The 21,745-nt window shown below is 44.8% G+C and overlaps 1 protein-coding gene across 1 annotated transcript in view; it reads right to left on the bottom strand.

Moving 5' to 3' along the window:
* Positions 1-6,877: 6,877 nt before the first annotated feature.
* Positions 6,878-21,745, bottom strand: part of espnla (espin like a) — a 47,637-nt gene continuing 32,769 nt past the window's right edge. The window contains exons 6-16 of the mRNA XM_036978926.1: positions 16,586-16,756; positions 13,573-13,699; positions 12,604-12,755; positions 12,405-12,509; positions 11,616-11,753; positions 11,359-11,514; positions 11,078-11,248; positions 9,300-9,464; positions 8,764-9,030; positions 7,873-8,604; positions 6,878-7,775 (exon numbers count right to left, since the gene is read on the bottom strand). Of these exons, the coding sequence (XP_036834821.1) occupies positions 7,287-7,775; positions 7,873-8,604; positions 8,764-9,030; positions 9,300-9,464; positions 11,078-11,248; positions 11,359-11,514; positions 11,616-11,753; positions 12,405-12,509; positions 12,604-12,755; positions 13,573-13,699; positions 16,586-16,756 (2,673 nt within the window). The 3' untranslated portion in view covers positions 6,878-7,286. The remainder of the gene's footprint in view (positions 7,776-7,872; positions 8,605-8,763; positions 9,031-9,299; positions 9,465-11,077; positions 11,249-11,358; positions 11,515-11,615; positions 11,754-12,404; positions 12,510-12,603; positions 12,756-13,572; positions 13,700-16,585; positions 16,757-21,745) is intronic.

Genomic DNA, 21,745 nt, shown 5'->3' with positions numbered 1-21,745 from the left:
CGTTTCCGACCCCTAGAGTGTTGTAGAGACGTTTTTACAGCGTTTCCGACCCCTAGAGTGTTGTAGAGACGTTTTTACAGCGTTTCCGACCCCTAGAGTGTTGTAGAGACGTTTTTACAGCGTTTCCGACCCCTAGAGTGTTGTAGAGATGTTTTTACAGCGTTTCCGACCCCTGGAGTGTTGTAGAGACGTTTTTACAGCGTTTCCGACCCCTAGAGTGTTGTAGAGATGTTTCTACAGCGTTTCCGACCCCTAGAGTGTTGTAGAGACGTTTTTACAGCGTTTCCGACCCCTAGAGTGTTGTAGAGATGTTTTTACAGCGTTTCCGACCCCTAGAGTGTTGTAGAGATGTTTTTACAGCGTGTCCGACCCCTAGAGTGTTGTAGAGACGTTTTTACAGCGTTTCCGACCCCTAGAGTGTTGTAGAGATGTTTCTACAGCGTTTCCGACCCCTAGAGTGTTGTAGAGACGTTTTTACAGCGTTTCCGACCCCTAGAGTGTTGTAGAGACGTTTTTACAGCGTTTCCGACCCCTAGAGTGTTGTAGAGATGTTTTTACAGCGTTTCTGACCCCTAGAGTGTTGTAGAGATGTTTTTACAGCGTTTCCGACCCCTAGAGTGTTGTAGAGACGTTTTTACAGCGTTTCCGACCCCTAGAGTGTTGTAGAGACGTTTTTACAGCGTTTCCGACCCCTAGAGTGTTGTAGAGACGTTTTTACAGCGTTTCCGACCCCTAAAGTGTTGTAGAGACGTTTTTACAGCGTTTCCGACCCCTATAGTGTTGTAGAGATGTTTTTACAGCGTTTCCGACCCCTAGAGTGTTGTAGAGACGTTTTTACAGCGTTTCCGACCCCTAGAGTGTTGTAGAGACGTTTTTACAGCGTTTCCGACCCCTAGAGTGTTGTAGAGACGTTTTTACAGCGTTTCCGACCCCTGGAGTGTTGTAGAGACGTTTTTACAGCGTTTCCGACCCCTAGAGTGTTGTAGAGACGTTTTTACAGCGTTTCCGACCCCTAGAGTGTTGTAGAGACGTTTTTACAGCGTTTCCGACCCCTAGAGTGTTGTAGAGACGTTTTTACAGCGTTTCCGACCCCTAGAGTGTTGTAGAGACGTTTTTACAGCGTTCAAATCTGACTACCAGAGAACATAATGGGGAAACCAGGGAAAAACACCAAGTAATCACAAGTTATTTGGAAATAATGAACCGTTTATGAAACAAAATAGTTGGTAAGCTTTTAACATCTAGGCCTCGTGCACAATTTAAATGTAGAGTGATGCAGTGAAAGATTTGTGAAAACTTGATATTGTGTAAAGTGGAAGCTGTGTTATTTCACACAGTCATTGTTGTTTTTTTATCCTAGGAGAGCTGACATGAAAAGGTTTCATCAAACTCAAACGTTGGTGTTTGACCAAGGCACATTTGTAACCTCTTGAATTGTAATGCAGACCACAGTGATCTGTTAACGTGGGAACAGGAGTCGGCGCTAGCAGCTGTAGAGTCGGAGCTAGCAGCTGTAGAGTCGGAGCTAGCAGCTGTAGAGTCGGAGCTAGCAGCTGTAGAGTCGGAGCTAGCAGCTGTAGAGTCAGAGCTAACAGCAGTAGATAGGAGATAACACCTGTAGACTCAAAGCTAGCAGCTGTAGTAAGAGCTAACAGCAGTAGATAGGAGATAACACCTGTAGACTCAAAGCTAGCAGCTGTAGAGTCAAAGCTAGCAGCTGTAGAGTCAGAGCTAGCAGCTGTAGAGTCAAAGCTAGCAGCTGTAGAGTCAAAGCTAGCAGCTGTAGAGTCAGAGCTAGCAGCTGTAGAGTCAAAGCTAGCAGCTGTAGAGTCAGAGCTAGCAGCTGTAGAGTCAAAGCTAACAGAAGAAGAGGAGCTGACAGCTGTAGAGTAGGTCAGAGCTAACAGCAGGAGAGTCAGAGCTAACAGCTGTAGAGTCAGTCAGAGCTAACAGCGGTAGAGTCAGTCAGAGCTAACAGCTGTAGAGTCAGTCAGAGCTAACCGCAGGAGAGTCAGGATGACAACTGTAGAGTCAGTCAGAGCTAACAGCAGGAGAGTCAGAGCTGACAGCTGTAGAGTCAGAGCTAACAGCAGGAGAGTCAGAGCTAACAGCTGTAGAGTCAGTCAGAGCTAACAGCTGTAGAGTCAGTCAGAGCTAGGAGCTGAAGAGTCAGAGCTAACAGCTGTAGAGTCAGTCAGAGCTAACGGCAGGAGAGTCAGGCTGACAACTGTAGAGTCAGTCAGAGCTAACAGCAGGAGAGTCAGAGCTGACAGCTGTAGAGTCAGAGCTAACAGCAGGAGAGTCAGAGCTGACAGCTGTAGAGTCAAAGCTAACAGCAGGAGATTCAGAGCTAACAGCAGGAGAGTCAGAGCTAACAGCTGTAGAGTCGGAGCTAGCAGCTGTAGAGTCAGAGCTAACAGCAGTAGATAGGAGATAACACCTGTAGACTCAAAGCTAGCAGCTGTAGTAAGAGCTAACAGCAGTAGATAGGAGATAACACCTGTAGACTCAAAGCTAGCAGCTGTAGAGTCAAAGCTAGCAGCTGTAGAGTCAGAGCTAGCAGCTGTAGAGTCAAAGCTAGCAGCTGTAGAGTCAAAGCTAGCAGCTGTAGAGTCAGAGCTAGCAGCTGTAGAGTCAAAGCTAGCAGCTGTAGAGTCAGAGCTAGCAGCTGTAGAGTCAAAGCTAACAGAAGAAGAGGAGCTGACAGCTGTAGAGTAGGTCAGAGCTAACAGCAGGAGAGTCAGAGCTAACAGCTGTAGAGTCAGTCAGAGCTAACAGCGGTAGAGTCAGTCAGAGCTAACAGCTGTAGAGTCAGTCAGAGCTAACCGCAGGAGAGTCAGGATGACAACTGTAGAGTCAGTCAGAGCTAACAGCAGGAGAGTCAGAGCTGACAGCTGTAGAGTCAGAGCTAACAGCAGGAGAGTCAGAGCTAACAGCTGTAGAGTCAGTCAGAGCTAACAGCTGTAGAGTCAGTCAGAGCTAGGAGCTGAAGAGTCAGAGCTAACAGCTGTAGAGTCAGTCAGAGCTAACGGCAGGAGAGTCAGGCTGACAACTGTAGAGTCAGTCAGAGCTAACAGCAGGAGAGTCAGAGCTGACAGCTGTAGAGTCAGAGCTAACAGCAGGAGAGTCAGAGCTGACAGCTGTAGAGTCAAAGCTAACAGCAGGAGATTCAGAGCTAACAGCAGGAGAGTCAGAGCTAACAGCTGTAGTGTCAGAGCTAACAGCTGTAGAGTCAGTCAGAGCTAACCGCAGGAGAGTCAGGCTGACAACTGTAGAGTCAGTCAGAGCTAACAGCAGGAGAGTCAGAGCTGACAGCTGTAGAGTCAGAGCTAACAGCAGGAGAGTCAGAGCTAACAGCTGTAGAGTCAGTCAGAGCTAACAGCTGTAGAGTCAGTCAGAGCTAGGAGCTGAAGAGTCAGAGCTAACAGCTGTAGAGTCAGTCAGAGCTAACGGCAGGAGAGTCAGGCTGACAACTGTAGAGTCAGTCAGAGCTAACAGCAGGAGAGTCAGAGCTGACAGCTGTAGAGTCAGAGCTAACAGCAGGAGAGTCAGAGCTGACAGCTGTAGAGTTAAAGCTAACAGCAGGAGAGTCAGAGCTAACAGCAGGAGAGTCAGAGCTAACAGCTGTAGAGTCAGAGCTAACAGCTGTAGAGTCAGAGCTAACAGCAGGAGAGTCAGAGTTAACAGCTGTAGAGTCAGTCAGAGCTAACAGCTGTAGAGTCAGAGCTGACAGCTGTAGAGTCAGCGCTAACAGCAGGAGAGTCAGAGCTAGGAGCTGTAGAGTCAGAGCTAACAGCTGTAGAGTCAGTCAGAGCTAACAGCAGCAGAGTCAGAGCTAACAGCTGTAGAGTCAGAGCTAGCAGCTGTAGAGTCAGTCAGAGCTAACAGCTGTAGAGTCAGAGCTAACAGCTGTAGAGTCAGTCAGAGCTAGCAGCTGTAGAGTCAGTCAGAGCTAACAGCTGTAGAGTCAGTCAGAGCTAACACCTGTAGAGTCAGAGCTAACAGCTGTAGAGTCAGTCAGAGCTAGCAGCTGTAGAGTCAGTCAGAGCTAACAGCTGTAGAGTCAGTCAGAGCTAACAGCAACACCATTGCCTTTTGGGGTAGAGATGTGAGAGGCTTACTACAAGCTCTATGCAAACACAAGATTCGGAGCGCTGCGTTTTCCTCACACAGGGACCTTGTAATACGGTCTGGCATTCGTACTTTTTTTTTACTACGTGAAAATTGAGACACGCCGTATCATTCATTCCGCAGCCGTGGGGCCAGTGATTTCATTTGGTTCTTGGATATGACCTATAGGCTATATAGGCTATTCATCAAAGTAACCTATTTTAAAGTAACCCATTGATAGCCAAATATAATCTCAGTGACTGTTCAAAAGGTAAACCAAACAACAAGAATCCACCAAAAAGGAATTTTGTTTAGCAGTAATAACTAGTGATTACAGGCTATTGTGAAATGCTAGAACCTGCTGTAGCCAGCTAGCTAACCTTGTGCTTTTTTTCTAGATGACCAAAACATGGTGTTCTATTATTAGCTGGGATGTGAATACACAAGCAGTTAAACTGGGATTATGTTTTAGGTTACACAGGTAAGTTTAACAATATTTGCCAGGGCATATTTTTTGTTATTGTAAATTGGATTATTTCACATGGAAAGCTAAAAAGGCTATGTTTTTAGCCAGGCTAAAGCCAGCCAGCAACTACTAGCAAGGGTAGGTGACTCTTCCTTGCTTTTCACAAAATGAGAAGACAAAAAAACAAAAACTAATGTTTCCCGGCGACGATATCATGTTACCAAAAGGTGTTTTCTGCACTCCACACGCACATAGATCTAAGGACTGAATTTATTATTATTATTTTATAAATTTGACCTTTTATTTAACTAGGCAAGCTAAAGCTTGTAGTAAACTTAATGCTTAAAATGATTTTTGGCAATGAGGCCCTTTTATCTCCTTCCCCAGAGTCAGATGAACTTGTGGATACCATTTTGTATGTCTCTGCATGCAGCTTGAAGAAAGTTGCTAACCTAGCGTTAGCGCAGTTGCTAACTGCTGTTAGCGCAATGACTGGAAGACTATGGTAGCAGATACCAAGACCTCCAGTCATTGCGCTAACGCTAGTTAGCATTGGCTTGCGGAACTACCTCTTATCTTTCTTCAAACTGAACACAGAGACATAAAAATAGTGTCCGGGAAGTTCGTCTGACTTTGGTGGAGTTACACATCTATGCCAGAATCTCAAAGTTTTCCTTGTAACATCATGGTACAAGGTGACATCATGCTAATAGTATCGATACTGATATGTGTGACGAAGGAAAAACCCATGTTATACAGTGCCTTGCACGGCCCCCTTGAACTTTGCGACCTTTTGCCACATTTCAGGCTTCAAACATAAAGCTGTATTTTTTTGTGAAGAAAAGAATCAACAACAAGTGGGACACAATCATGAAGTGGAACGACATTTATTGGATATTTCAAACTTTTTTAACAAATCAAAAACTGAAAAATTGGGCGTGCAAAATTATTCAGCCCCCTTAAGTTAATACTTTGTAGCGCCACCTTTTGCTGCGATTACAGCTGTCAGTCGCTTGGGGTATGTCTCTATCAGTTTTGCACATCGAGAGACTGACATTTTTTCCCATTCCTCCTTGCAAAACAGCTCGAGCTCAGTGAGGTTGGATGGAGAGCATTTGTGAACAGCAGTTTTCAGTTCTTTCCACAGATTCTCGATTGGATTCAGGTCTGGACTTTGACTTGGCCATTCTAACACCTGGATATGTTTATTTTTGAACCATTCCATTGTAGATTTTGCTTTATGTTTTGGATCATTGTCTTGTTGGAAGACAAATCTCCGTCCCAGTCTCAGGTCTTTTGCAGACTCCATCAGGTTTTCTTCCAGAATGGTCCTGTATTTGGCTCCATCCATCTTCCCATCAATTTTAACCATCTTCCCTGTCCCTGCTGAAGAAAAGCAGGCCCAAACCATGATGCTGTCACCACCATGTTTGACAGTGGGGATGGTGTGTTCAGGGTGATGAGCTGTGTTGCTTTTACGCCAAACATAACGTTTTGCATTGTTGCCAAAAAGTTCAATTTTGGTTTCAAATGATCAGAGCACCTTCTTCCACATGTTTGGTGTGTCTCCCAGGTGGCTTGTGGCAAACTTTAAACAACACTTTTTATGGAAATCTTTAAGAAATGGCTTTCTTCTTGCCACTCTTCCATAAAGGCCAGATTTGTGCAATATACGACTGATTGTTGTCCTATGGACAGAGTCTCCCACCTCAGCTGTAGATCTCTGCAGTTCATCCAGAGTGATCATGGGCCTCTTGGCTGCATCTCTGATCAGTCTTCTCCTTGTATGAGCTGAAAGTTTAGAGGGACGGCCAGGTCTTGGTAGATTTGCAGTGCTCTGATACTCCTTCCATTTCAATATTATCGCTTGCACAGTGCTCCTTGGGATGTTTAAAGCTTGGGAAATCTTTTTGTATCCAAATCCAGCATTAAACTTCTTCACAACAGTATCTCGGACCTGCCTGGTGTGTTTCTTGTTCTTCATGATGCTCTCTGCGCTTTTAACGGACCTCTGAGACTATCACAGTGCAGGTGCATTTATAAGGAGACTTGATTACACACAGGTGGATTGTATTTATCATCATTAGTCATTTAGGTCAACATTGGATCATTCAGAGATCCTCACTGAACATCTGGAGAGAGTTTGCTGCACTGAAAGTAAAGGGCTGAATAATTTTGCACGCCCAATTTTTCAGTTTTTGATTTGTTAAAAAAGTTTTAAATATCCAATAAATGTTGTTCCACTTCATGATTGTGTCCCACTTGTTGTTGATTCTTCACAAAAAAATACAGTTTATATCTTTATGTTTGAAGCCTGAAATGTGGCAAAAGGTCGCAAAGTTCAAGAGGGCCGAATACTTTCGCAAGGCACTGTTTGTACAGACAATTCTGGCTCTTCTCAGAGGAAATCACGTGACACTAGCATGTCCTTTATGCTTCTTTATTGTTATAGTACTATACATCTGACGACCTGTTTCTAAGGTTGGAAAGTTTACTGTAGGCATACTTTTCTCTTTAAATAATAAGAGCTGTTACAACTATTCACAAAGAACACAAAGGTATTCACACTCAGAATAAAATGCACTTACAGTACACTCATCCCTTACTATAACTTGATATCAGCAGACTACATAACTATAACTTGACTTCGGAAGACTACCAATTATTAAAAAAAATATTTTTAAAAAAGAAGGTAAAGTGAAAACAACTACTACTCAAAATCAAAAATCTCTGCCTCCTTGTCTTTCCAGAAAGTGAAACTCCTGTCTATGTATTTGCAAATCTCATCATTGCTGAAACTGGAAATGTCTGTTCCTTGTTTAATCAGAGCCCCTTCATCTGGTGTCGGGGTTTGAAGGATGACTATGGGCACAGGCCTGACCTCTGGTGGAAACGGTTGTTTCTCTACCTCTGGCAGTTCACACCGAGTCGTTGACACGTTCCCAAAGAACTTGGCCTTAATGTCCTCGAAGCCGTCCTTCCACTCACGGTTCCCGGCCTCGATGTCCATCATGACGGCCTTGTGGAACTCCCGGATGCTCTCCCAGGTGAAACGACCAACGTGGTCAAACACCTCAAAGCACAGCAGGTGTCTCATCTTCCTCTCATCCGCGGGGAGTTCGAGTTCCAGGATGTGGAAGTACCCCAGCATAAAGAGGTCAAGGGTCAGACTGTCATAGTCCACCATCGCCCCGTCCACCTTGTGGAGGAATTAGAATCAGATTCAGAATCACAATCAGTGTGTGTGTGTGTGTAGAAAGTGTCTGTGTGTGTGTGTGTATAAAGTGCAGAATGACCTTGGGGAGGAACTGTTCAGGGGAGTATGGTGCCTGCTGCCTGTGGAGACGGCGGATTTGGCGAGACGGAACGCTGGAGATCATGCTCCTCCAATCACCAATCATCTTGTTGATGACACTCCTCTGTTTGAAGAAATGTCCCAGAGGCATCTGAGATCCCTTCTGTGGTCCCCTGCCACCTGTCCCCCCAGGTTTACCGCCAACCTCCTCCACACTGGCTCTCCTCTCGGCCTCTCTGGTCTTCAGGGTCACCGTGTAGGCGGACTTCTTCCAGTGGCCCAGGAACAGCACCACGATACGTTCCTTCCGTAGACTGGTGGTTTCCCTAACGTCGGTCATGTCGTCATCGCAGGCTATGCCTGAGTCACTGTTCCGGTCAGCTTCGGGGGCTGGGTTCATCTCTTTGGGCTGTTCCTGTGTTCCTCTGACCTCTGACCCCAGGCCTTCCTCCTGTGTGGCTGACATCGTGTGGACCTCTTCTTCTGTTTCTTGTTCATGACCTTCAAAGTTGGACTTCAGATTCCGGACAGAAACCCCAAACTGTTGGATCTCGGACTCTATCTGCTCCCTGCGCCCTCGGGTAGAGGTGGGTCTGTCTGGGCTCTGGGAGAACACAGTGGATAGCTCTGTGTTGGGCATCTTAGAATACGGCCCGTCTGCCAGGTTGGCCATCAGCAGGGACATGCTCTTTACGATGCCTGAGATGCGGTTGCACCACACGGGCAGAGGGACCTTAATTAAGGGATTACAATGGAAATAAGTAATTGACTTCATTGTGTGATTTTAGAAACATTGTTCATGTTTGTAAAATAGAATTACATATATAATTTAATAGGATCTCTGTGGTATATACACTGTTGAATTGTTTGTTGTTGTCAAATAAACTCAAACCTGAGACTCCTGGTTGGGGTTTCTGAACTGAGTGCTGGCTGTGATGTTGACGATGGGAGCTGGCAGGATGGTCCTGAGCTCCTCAGCCAGACGAGCTAGCTCTGTCTCATAGCCTTCACAGTTTTTCTGGTTGGACACGTTCTGGATCTGCTTCTCCAGGTAAATCAGGTCGTCCTCGGTCAGCAGCTCTCCAAACGGGCCCAGGATAGCGTTGTGGGCCTGTGAGTACCTCCAGTTCACCGCTTTGGAAGTGCTGTTCCCATTCTCCTACAAAGGTTGAGGAGACACAGTACAGAGGTTTTTAAATATACAGTACACGTCATATCACTGACATACACACGATGAGGGATGAGTTTGTTTTTTGGAACACAAGAAATTAGTAGACTTAATCTGGGTCTGAGAATCCGTCTCTTTATGTCCCGATTGGTGTAATGACTACGAATAACATGCCAGCTCTATTGATGTGACCATACAGCATCATGAGTTATCCAATCAGGGCTGTGACCGTATTGGAATATGAAATCAGAGTGCCTCACCTTCCTCCTCTGGTCCTCCTCGTCCAATAGCCTGGCCTGTAGCTGACGCACCATGACCTGTCTCTTCCACTCAGCGATTGGCCGACCCCGCTCGTCATGGGTGGGAACCAGATAGTCAATGTCTGATAGGTTGGCCTCTTCCGTGGGCAGAACTACCATCCTGTTCTGTTGGCGAACAAAACAATATCAACAACAATTTACCATCAGTATAACAGCTAGTTGTATTAGTCCAATATGGAGACTGAGCTGGACGAGATGGGTCTCTCGTGGGACAGGGCAGAAACTGTGGCCAAAGACAGACTCCAGTGGACAAGATGGGTCCACTTGTCCAGTGGACGAGATGGGTCTCTCGTGGGACAGGGCAGAAACTGGCCAAAGACTGGGTCCACTTGTCCAGTGGATGAGATGGGTCTCTCGTGGGACAGGGCAGAAACTGTGGCCAAAGACAGACTCTAGTGGACGAGATGGGTCCACTTGTCCAGTGGACGAGATGGGTCTCTCGTGGGACAGGGCAGAAACTGGCCAAAGACTGGGTCCACTTGTCCAGTGGACGAGATGGGTCTCTCGTGGGACAGGGCAGAAACTGTGGCCAAAGACAGACTCTGGTGGACAAGATGGGTCTCTCGTGGGACAGGGCAGAAACTGTGGCCAAAGACAGACTCCAGTGGACGAGATGGGTCTCTCTTGGGACAGGGCAGAAACTGGCCAAAGACTGGGTCCATTTGTCCAGTGGACGAGATGGGTCTCTCTTGGGACAGGGCAGAAACTGGCCAAAGACAGACTCCAGTGGATGAGATGGGTCTCTCTTGGGACAGGGCAGAAACTGGCCAAAGACAGACTCTGGTGGACAAGATGGGTCTCTCGTGGGACAGGGCAGAAACTGTGGCCAAAGACAGACTCCAGTGGATGAGATGGGTCTCTCGTGGGACAGGGCAGAAACTGTGGCCAAAGACTGGGTCCACTTGTCCAGTGGACGAGATGGGTCTCTCGTAGGACAGGGCAGAAACTGTGGCCAAAGACAGACTCTGGTGGACAAGATGGGTCTCTCGTGGGACAGGGCAGAAACTGTGGCCAAAGACAGACTCCAGTGGACGAGATGGGTCTCTCGTGGGACAGGGCAGAAACTGGCCAAAGACAGACTCCAGTGGACAAGATGGGTCTCTCGTGGGACAGGGCAGAAACTGGCCAAAGACAGATTCTAGTGGACGAGATGGGTCTCTCGTGGGACAGGGCAGAAACTGTGGCCAAAGACAGACTCCAGTGGACGAGATGGGTCTCTCTTGGGACAGGGCAGAAACTGGCCAAAGACTGGGTCCATTTGTCCAGTGGACGAGATGGGTCTCTCTTGGGACAGGGCAGAAACTGGCCAAAGACAGACTCCAGTGGACAAGATGGGTCTCTCTTGGGACAGGGCAGAAACTGGCCAAAGACAGACTCTAGTGGACGAGATGGGTCTCTCGTGGGACAGGGCAGAAACTGGCCAAAGACAGACTCTAGTGGACGAGATGGGTCTCTCGTGGGACAGGGCAGAAACTGGCCAAAGACAGACTCTAGTGGACGAGATGGGTCTCTCTTGGGACAGGGCAGAAACTGGCCAAAGACAGACTCCAGTGGACAAGATGGGTCTCTCGTGGGACATGGCAGAAATTGTGGCCAAAGACAGACTCCAGTGGCAGAAGATTTGTTGCCTTATGTCACACACCAAACAAAGAGGACTAAGTAAGTATTAGCCCAAGTAGAGAAAATATTTTTAAAAAGAGAAGTGATGTGGTGCTTACTGCTTGTGCTACAGCTACTGTGGATATTTCTGTCTGTTTCAGAGATGTGATGGATTTCATGTTGTCGAGGAACTTTTTGTCACCGAGCAGGTTTTTGCCAGCCAGGAGATTTTGGTCAGAAGCTTTCGCCAGATCAACAGTTTTTACCTCAGCCTTTACCAGTATCTTACCCTGTTTAAGACAAAGAAAGTTAACATTCATTCCGTTATGACAGCTTGGCGGTACAAGTCTAAGAACATAAATTGAAATAACAGAAGAGGAAATCTGATGTCAGTGTTTACTGCGTGTGCTGCGTCAGCTGAAGACTTCATTTCAGTGAGGGGCTTTTTGTCAACAAGTGTAACGTTATTGGTCACATCAACAGTAATCACTTCTTCAGAAGGTTTGTTCTGACTGATTCCGTCTGCCGAAAATGTATGTCTCACCACCATTTTACTCTGTTGAAGACAATACCGCACATCAGTTAAAAAAAACTTGGTCAAATAGACCAATTAGTCCGAGAACAGAAACAAGATATCAGAGAGTGAAGAGTAATTACAGCATTTGTTGAAGGTTCTGGAGACTTGATTTCACAGAGGAGTTTTTTCCCACCGAGCCCAAGGACATTTTGGGTCGGATCGACAGAAGACTGTTCAGAAGGTTTGACCTCTTCTGTGGAAAACGACACCATCTTACTCTGTTGAAGACAAAGCTATATCATTCATCCTTCACATACGGTGTCCATATTAGGACAACCGCAAACACAGCAGTTTCATTATCAGGATGTCCTAATACGGACACGATAATTATAACAGATTAATAATGAATTATAATTATAAGGAGTGTTAATACAAAAAACACAAATATCTGAGGAAGAGCAAAGAGGAAATCCAATGAAATGGCTTTCATCAGCATCATCATCATCATCATCATCATCATCATCATCATCATCATCATCATCATCATCATCTTCATCATCATCATCATGTTTCTGTATTAGTTCAAGAACAACAAAACAAAAGCGGTCGGTTCAAAATCTGTAAATAAATATATATATACACACTGCAGTAGTTAGAAAAGTAAGAAAAAGAAAGTATTCGGGCCCCTTGAACTTTGCGAATAATTTTGCACGCCCAATTTTTCAGTTTTTGATTTGTTAAAAAAGTTTGAAATATCCAATAAATGTCGTTCCACTTCATGATTGTGTCCCACTTGTTGTTGATTCTTCACAAAAAAAAAATACAGTTTTATATCTTTATGTTTGAAGCCTGAAATGTGGCAAAAGGTCGCAAAGTTCAAGGGGGCCGAATACTTTCGCAAGGCACTGTATATCTGAGGAAGAACTAACTACTGCAGTTGGTGAGGATTTCAATTCACAAAGGATCTTGTTTCCACCCAGCTGAACTTTGGTGAGATCAACAGTCATCTCTTCCACTTCTTCTACTACCTTATTCTGTAGAAGACAAAGAAGACCAACTATTCATAAGTATAACAGCCTGGTATATCATCCTAAAAAACAGGAAGAGCTATATCAAAGGGATGCTTACTGTTCGTGTTGATACTAGCTCTGATGGTTTCATTTCTGTCAGGAGCCCTTTGTCGCCGTTGATTTTACCAGCCAGGAGGTTTTCGTCTGAAACCTCGGTCAGATGGTTTTCAGTTTTCACCTCCTCGCTGCTTTGAGTTAAATTTTTCACAACTGAAATAAAACAGTGACAGATGTGTTTGTTAGTGTATGTTTTAAAACTAGAGCAGTGTCCTACTCGTGTTAACACATGGCATCAGACACAAAACATCAATTCCAAACGTCATGGATTGACCAATGATTGAACTGAACCAATGGTGAAATCAATTCCCAAACGTCATGGATTGACCAATGATTGAACTGAACCAATGGTGAAATCAATTCCCAAACGTCATGGATTGACCAATGATTGAACTGAACCAATGGTGAAATCAATTCCAAACGTCATGGATTGACCAATGATTGAACTGAACCAATGGTGAAATCAATTCCCAAACGTCATGGATTGACCAATGATTGAACTGAACCAATGGTGAAATCAATTCCAAACGTTGTGGATTGCAAATAAATTCAATGATTGAACTGAACCAATGGTGAAATCAATTCCCAAACCAACTATTACAAGTAGTGACTTGCTTGGTTAAAACAATTGTTAAATAAATAAATGAAGTAGAAATAGAGCGCTATACTGGTATGACACTAAACTGGTCGGGACGATGCCAGTATTGTGATAGTCGTTAGCATCGTGTCAAGGAAACAAAACACGAAGCGGATTTTCCTTCTGTAGGAAAACAACCCTAATGTTGGAAACAAACATATTATGTTGTCATCCTGAATCACATGTATTTATTTCTCGAGCTATAGCACACAATATTTTTTTGTTTGTTTTCAAAAGACCAAAGTATTTGGTCTGCTTTGTGTTTTCATTTTTTGCCATGTCAAAAAAATATTGGGATACTGGTATCATCACAAACTGGTGTTAACCCCTCACCTGTTGATGCCACTATAACATGTCGTACACTGGAGATGGCAGATGGTTGTGGTTGAGAGGAGGATGAGGTGGGTTCAGGCAGAGGAGCAGGGTATTGAGCCTGAGGGTACTCCTCTGTCTCTGGTTGCTAGGCAGGAAAACAAAAAGATGGTGAATCTTTGGGATATAGGATATGGGCCTACATGGGATATTGTCACGTCCTGACCATCGTTCGTGTGTGTTTTCCTTGTTTTAGTGTTGGTCAGGACGTGAACATTTCAATGAAACATGGTGAAGCCCCAAAATTGCCCTCGCTGGAAGCCTGTGTTTCAGACATAAGGAAGTGGATGGCTGCCAACGTTCTACTTTTAAAGTGGGAGAAAACAGAGATGCTTGTTCTAGGTCCCACAGAGAAACAGAGATTTTCTGTTGAATCTGACAATTAATCTCGATGGTTGTACAGTCGTCTCAAATAAAACTGATGAAGGACCTCGGCGTTACTCTGGACCCTGATCTCTCTTTTGACAAACATATTAAAGGACAGCTTTTTTCCATCTACGTAACATTGTAAAAATCATACATTTTCTGTCCAAAAATGATGCAGAAAAATAAATCCATGCTTTTGTCACTTCTAGGTTAGACTACTGCAATGCTCTACTTTCCGGCTACCCGGATAAAGCACTAAATAGACTTCAGTTAGTGCTAAATTCGGCTGCTAGAATCCTGACTAGAACCCCAAAATTTGATCATATTACTCCAGTGCTAGCCTCCCTACACTGGTTTCCTGTTAAGGCAAGGGCTTTACTGCTAACCTACAAAGCATTACATGGGCTTGCTCCTACCTATCTGTCCGATTTGGTCCTGCCGTACATACCTACATGTACGCTATGGTCACAAGACGCAGGCCTCCTAATTGTCCCTAGAATTTCTAAGCAAACAGCTGGAGGCAGGGCTTTCTCCTATAGAGCTCCATTTATATGGAATGGTCTGCCTACCCATGTGAGAGACGCAAACTCGGTCTCAACCTTTTTAGTCTTTACTGAAGACTCATCTCTTCAGTGGGTCATATGATTGAGTGTAGTCTGGCCCAGGAGTGTAAAGGTGAATGGAAAGGCACTGGAGCAAAGAACCACCCTTGCTGTCTCTGCCTGGCCGGTTCCCCTCTCTCCACTGGGATTCTCTGCCTCTGAGTCACTGGCTTACTGGTGCTCTTCCATACCGTCCCTAGAAGGGGTGCGTTACTTCAGTGTGTTGAGTCACTGACGTGGTCTTCCTGTCTGGGTTGGTGCCCCCTTGGGCTGTGTCATGGCGGAGATCTTTGTGGGCTATACTCGGCCTTGTCTTAGGGTGGTAGGTTGGTGGTTGAAGATATCCCTCTAGTGGTGTGGGGGCTGTGCTTTGGCAAAGTGGGTGGGGTTATATCCTGCCTGTTTGGCCCTGTCCGGGGTTATCATCGGATGGGGCAACAGTGTCTCCTGAACCCTCCTGTCTCAGCCTCCAGTATTTATGCTGCAGTAGTTTATGTGTTGGGGAGCTAGGGTTAGTCTGTTGTATCTGGAGTATTTATCCTGTCTTATCCGGTGTCCTGTGTGAATTTAAGTTTCTCTCTCTCTCTCTCTCTCAGTTTTAGGCTGAGTTTCTGTACAGCACTTTGAGATATCAGCTGATGTAAGAAGGGCTATTTAAATACATTTTATTTGGTTAGTAGGTAGGTTAGAAGATAAGTTAGTAGCTAGGTTTCGAAGCTAGGTTAGAAGCTAGGTTAGAAGCTATGTTAGAAGCTAGGATAGTAGCTAGGTTAGAAGAGCTAGGTTAGTAGCTAGGTTAGAAGCTAGGTTAGTAGCTAGGTTAGAAGCTATGTTAGAAGCTAGATTAGTAGCTATGTTAGAAGCTAGGTTAGTAGCTAGGTTATAAGCTATTTTAGAAGCTAGGTTAGAAGAGCTAGGTTTGTAGGTATGTTAGAAGCTAGGTTAGTAGATATGTTAGTAGCTAGGTTAGTAGATACGTTAGAAGCTAGGTTAGTAGATAGGTTAGAAGCTAGGTTAGAAGCTAGGTTAGAAGCTAGGTTAGTAGATAGGTTAGAAGCTATGTTAGAAGCTAGGTTAGAAGCTAGGCTAGAACCTATGTTAGAAGCTAGTTTAGTAGATACGTTAGAAGCTAGTTTAGTAGCTATGTTAGAAGCTAGGTTAGAAGAGCTAGGTTTGTAGGTATGTTAGAAGCTAGGTTAGTAGATATGTTAGTAGCTAGGTTAGTAGATACGTTAGAAGCTAGGTTAGTAGATAGGTTAGAAGCTAGGTTAGAAGCTAGGTTAGAAGCTAGGTTAGTAGATAGGTTAGAAGCTATGTTAGAAGCTAGGTTAGAAGCTAGGCTAGAACCTATGTTAGAAGCTCGTTTAGTAGCTATGTAAGAAGCTAGGTTTCCATCAAATTTGCATAAAATAATATGCACATTTTCCCACCAGAAATGTGTTTCCATCAAACAGATTTTTTGCAGATAAAAGTCTGTGTGATGACGTAGTGCACATAAAGATAATGTTTGCGGTTAAAGTCCCATGTACTGAATGAAAAATACAAGGAAATTGGTTTCCATCGCATTTTCAACTCTGATAGTTTTGTTATATAGCAAATGTGCTCACTCTGGTCTTGGTACGTGCGCTCTAGCCAACAACTGGCAGACACAGTACGGGTAGGCTAGCTACATTATGAGATTATTATGGATAAGAGAATATTATTTTTATTTGTCAAATGGCAGCCAAGCATCGATCATCATGTCACCAGAATAAGACCCTCGATATTTATTGGAAAGGAGCATCAAGCTCATCACCGTGCACCTTCACCACCTTGTGAAGTGGGAGGACGAAGCCTAGAGAGGAACCAGACTCAGAGGGGAAGCCCATCTAGAGAGGATCCAGACTCAGATGGGAAGCCCATCTAGAGAGCATCCAGACTCAGATGGGAAGCCAATCTAGTGAGGAACCAGACTCAGATGCCAACCATCAGCTCGGTATCATACTGTCAGTATGTCAGCCAATCACCTTTAAGCTCTCCATATTTGTTTTGTTGTTATTGTGGAAGTAGTCCCGGCCGGCGTCGCTAAGGCGACGGTAGTAGTCCTCTTTACTGGGCTGCCACGCCACAGCCTGTCTCCCCCTCACATCCTCCTCTACCGGACCTAGTTCTTCTATTGGCTGGTCTGCTGAGAAGGGCTGGGAGGGGGAAAAAGAGAGAGAGAGAGAGAGAGAGAAAGAAGCTCAGATCGGTGAGGTACAATGAGTTCAGAACAGAGTAGAAAGGAGAGGAAAATAAAGAAATAACGGATTAGGGAGTGGAGTAGAAAGAAACAAACCTTGCATGTATTGGCAGGATTTCAAGCCCTGTGGGGAGGATGCAGGATATATGGAAGCGTTTAGATCTCCCCTAATGAACCTGTGATGTCCTAATGGAGGCCATGCAGAATGCAGATCAAATTCTGCTCTCAAAGGACAGGAATAAAAACCCACAACCTCTGTGTTCCAAACGGGACCCTATTCCCTATATAGTGCACTTCTGTTGACCAGAGCCCCTAAGGCTCTAGTGTACAGTATAGGGAATAGGGTGCCATTTGGAACACACTAAACATCAAAGGCAGGGCTGATACGCTGCAGAACACTGTTGTGCTTTGTCTCCAAGGAGTGGTCCCAGCCATTTCCACACTCACGCCACTTTGATGTACGCTGTGACATTGCGCCATTGCTCTCGCTGCGGAGTTAACTTCAAGACGCTGCAGACAAGGTCACCCTGTCCCCAGCTCCTAACCGACTTTGCAGTATTTTTGTTGTGTTATTTCTGACATTATTTGCTCAGAACGTTTTCTTGCATTATTACCTATAGCCGAAAACAACTTATTAGTTATTAGATTGGCGGTCACCAGCGTAACGAAGGGAAATTTGACTTTCCTGAAGTGGATTCTTTGTTCATACCCCCAGAGGCATTTTCACTCATCTCAGGGGCTGCTCCAAGACACCGCCTACGAAGAAGAGGAATACGGAGTGAGCTTTTAGTCCGACTCAGGGGGCGTTCATACTGTTCAACGCATACGCATTACTTGCTAATGTTCAGTCTATGGACAATAAAGTAGACGAGCTCAGAGCGAGGATCTCCTTCCAGGGAGACATCAGGGACTGTAACATACTCTGTTTCACGGAATCATAGCTCTCTCCGGATATACTGTCCCAGTCCATACAGCAAGCGGGGTTCTCCATACATCATGCGGACAGGAAGAAAGATAGAACTCTCTGGGAAGAAGAAAGACGGAGGTGTATGTTTCATGATTAACTATCATGGTGTGATTGTGTTAACGTACAGGAACAATTCTCCCAATCTGGAATACCTCAATATAAAATGCAGACTTTTCGTTTGTCTCTCCCGAGAGAATTCTCTTGTCACGGCCGTGTTTATTCCCCCTCAAGTTGACACTGTGACGGCTCTCAAGGAACTACATTGGACTTTGCGCAAACTGGAAAGCCGCATATCCTGAGGCCGCATTTATTGTAGCTTGGGACCAATAAAGCAAATCTGAGGAAAATGCTACCAAAGTCTTAACAACACATCGCTTGCACTACTTGTTCATCAAGAAACTCTTGACCATTGCTACTCCCCCTTCCGGGACGGCTAAGGAGCCCTCTCCTGACCTCCTTTTGGCCAATCAGATCACTTCTCCACATTCTGCTCCTCCTTTCCTATAGGCAGAAACTTAAACAGGAAGTTCCCGTGGTAAGGTCTGTTCAATGTTGTTCTGACCAATCAGAATCTATGCTTCAAGATTGAATTGATCAAGCGGACTGGGACATGTTCCGGGTTGCCTCTGAGAATAACATTGACGTATACACTGACTCGGTGACAGAGTTCATCAGGAAGTGGTATAGAGGATGTTGTTCCCAGTGTAAGGATTATTCTAACTAAAACCTTCTGGATAGGTGGTAGCATTTACGCAAAACTGAAATCGCAGGCCTGATTACCAACAACGATGAGACAGCCGACAGGGAGGAGGTGAGGGCCCTGGCGAAGTGGTGCCAGGAAAATAACCTCTCTCTCTCAGTGTAGCCTAGTGGTTAGAGCGTTGGACTAGTAACCGAAAGGTTGCAAGTTCGAATACCCGAGCTGACAATGTACAAATCTGTCGTTCTGCCCCTGAACAGGCAGTTAACCCACTGTTCCTAGGCCGTCATTGAAAATAAGACTGACTTGCCTAGTTAAATAAAGGTTAAAAAAATGTCAACAAAATGAAGGAGCTGATCATAGAAAAGCTAGAAAAGCTTCAAGCTTCTCAGTGAGTACATCAATGACAACCTGGAATAGTCCATCCACACAGACAGTGTGGTGAAGAAGGCGCAACAGCACCTCTTCAACCTCAGGAGGCTGAAGAAATTCGGGCCTGGCCCCTAACACCCTCACTAACTTCTGCAGACGCACCATTGAGAGCATCCTGTCCGGCTGTACCGCCGCCTGATACGGCAACTGCACCATCTGCAACCGCAGGGCTCTCCAGATGGTGGTGTGGTCAACACAATGCATCACCGGGGGCACACCGCCTGCCCTCCAGGACATCTAAGGCACCAGGTGTCACAAGAAGCCCCAAAATTTCATCAAGGACCTGAGCAATGGCTTGTTCACCCGGCGGAGATAGTACCTACTAGCTGGCCTCCGCCCAGTACCCTGCACTGAACCTTAGAGCGCTGCTCTATGTACAGTTGAAGTCGGAAGTTTACATACACCTTAGCCAAATACATTTAAAATCAGTTTTTCACAATTCCTGACATTTAATCCTAGTAAATATTCTGTCTTGGGTCAGTTAGGATCACCACTTCATTTTAAGAATGTGAAATGTCAGAATAATAGTAGAAAGAGTGATTTATTTCAGCTTTTTTTTCTTTCATCACATTGGGTTAAACGTTTCGGGAAGCCTTGCACAAGCTTCCCACAATAAGTTGGGTGGATGTTGGCCCATTCCTCCTGACAGAGCTGGTGTAACTGAGTCAGGTTTGTAGGCCTCCTTGCTCACACACGCTTTTTCAGTTCTGCCCACAAATGTTCTATAAGATTTAGGTCAGGGATTTGTGATGGCCACTCCAATACCTTGACTTTGTTTTCCTTAAGCCATTATGACACAACTTTGAAAGTGTGCTTGGGGTCATTGTCCATTTGGAAGACCCATTTGCGACCAAGCTTTAACTTCCTGACGGATGTCGTGAGATGTTGCTTCAATATATCCACATAATTTTCCTACCTCATGATGCCATCTATTTTGTGAAGTGCACCAGTCCCTCCTGCAGCAAAGCACCCCCACATGATGCTGCTACCCCCGTGTTTCATGGTTGGGATGGTGTTCTTCGGCTTGCAAGCATCCCCCTTTTTCCTCCAAACATAAATATTGTCATTATGGCCAAACAGTTCTATTTTTGTTTCATCAGACCAGAGGACATTTCTTCAAAAAGTACAATCTTTGTCCAGATGTGGAGTTGCAAACCGTAGTCTGGCTTTTTTTGTGGCGGTTTTGGAGAAATGGCTTCTTCCTTGCTGAGCGGCCTTTCAGGTTATGTCGATATAGGAGTCATTTTTACTGTGGATATAGATACTTTTGTACCTGTTTCCTCCAGCATCTTCACAAGGTCCTTTGCTGTTATTCTGGGATTGATTTGCACTTTTCGCACCAAAGTACGTTTATCTCTAGGAGACAGAACGCGTTTCCTTCCTGAGCGGTTGCCTTGATGACAGCTTTGCACACTCTTGGCATTCTCCCAACCAGCTTCATGAGGTAGTCACCTGGAATGCATTTCAATCAACAGGTGTGCCTTGTTAAAAGTTCATTTGTGGAATGTCTTTCCTTCTTAATGCTTTTGAGCCAATCAGTTGTGTTGTAGGGGTGGTATACAGAAGATAGTCCTATTTGGTATTCTCTCAACCAGCTTCATGAGGAATGCTTTTCCAACAGTCTTGAAGGAGTTGTGTATATATATATATATACTGTAATTTAAATGGAATACTTTCGCAAGGCACTGCACTGAGTGTATAAAACATTAGGAACCTCTTCCTAATATTGAGTTGCATCTCCTATTCCCCTCAGAACAGCCTCAATTCGTTGGGGCATGGACTCTACAAGGTGTCCAAAGCATGCTGGCCCATGTTGACTCCAATGCTTCCCACAGTTGTGTCAAGTTGGCTGGATGTCCTAAGGGTGGTGGACCATTCTTGATACACACGGGAAACTGTTGAATGTGAAAAACTCAGCAGTATAGCAGTTCTTGACACACTCAAACCGGTACACCTGGAACCTTCTACCATACCCTCGTTCAAAGGCAATTAAATATTTTGTCTTGCCCATTCATCCTCTGAATGTCACACATACACAATCCATATCTCAAGGCTTAAAAATCCTTCTTTAACCCGTCTCCTCCCCTTTATCTACACTGATTGAAGTGGATTTAACAGCTGACATCAATAAAAGATCATAGCTTTAACCTGGATTCACCTGGTCAGTTCATGTCATCGAAAGAGCAGGTATGTTTTGTATAGTCAGCGTACATACTGTATATATGTTTTAGGGTGATTGTTTTTGTAGCATTTACATTGTTTTGGGGGGGGGGGGGGGCAGTAACTGAAAGGTCGCTGTTTTGAATCCCCAAGCAGACTATGTGAAAAAAGCCGCTCGATGTGCCCTTGAGCAAGGCTAAGGAAAAGAGCGTCTCCTAATTGACTAACGTGACATAAAAAAAAGAGACAAACAGTCACACATCTGTTGTTGTTCTTGGCTCTGTACTCCAGCACTTTGGACATGAAATGAAATGTGTTGCTTTTATGGATTTTGTCTTGTTGCTTTTTGTTCTATGTTTCTCTGTCTGTATGCTACGTCTTGCTTGTTCTATGTTTCTCTGTCTGTATGCTACGTCTTGCTTGTTCTATGTTTCTCTGTCTGTATGCTACGTCTTGCTTGTTCTATGTTTCTCTGTCTGTATGCTACGTCTTGCTTGTTCTATGTTTCTCTGTCTGTATGCTACGTCTTGCTTGTTCTATGTTTCTCTGTCTGTATGCTACGTCTTGCTTGTTCTATGTTGCTCTGTCTGTATGCTACGTCTTGCTTGTTCTATGTTTCTCTGTCTGTATGCTACGTCTTGCTTGTTCTATGTTTCTCTGTCTGTATGCTACGTCTTGCTTGTTCT

The sequence above is a fragment of the Oncorhynchus mykiss genome, chromosome 5, assembly GCF_013265735.2.
Source record: "Oncorhynchus mykiss isolate Arlee chromosome 5, USDA_OmykA_1.1, whole genome shotgun sequence".
NCBI classification, from domain to species: domain Eukaryota; kingdom Metazoa; phylum Chordata; class Actinopteri; order Salmoniformes; family Salmonidae; genus Oncorhynchus; species Oncorhynchus mykiss.
This window is presented reverse-complemented; position numbering and strand designations above follow the sequence as displayed.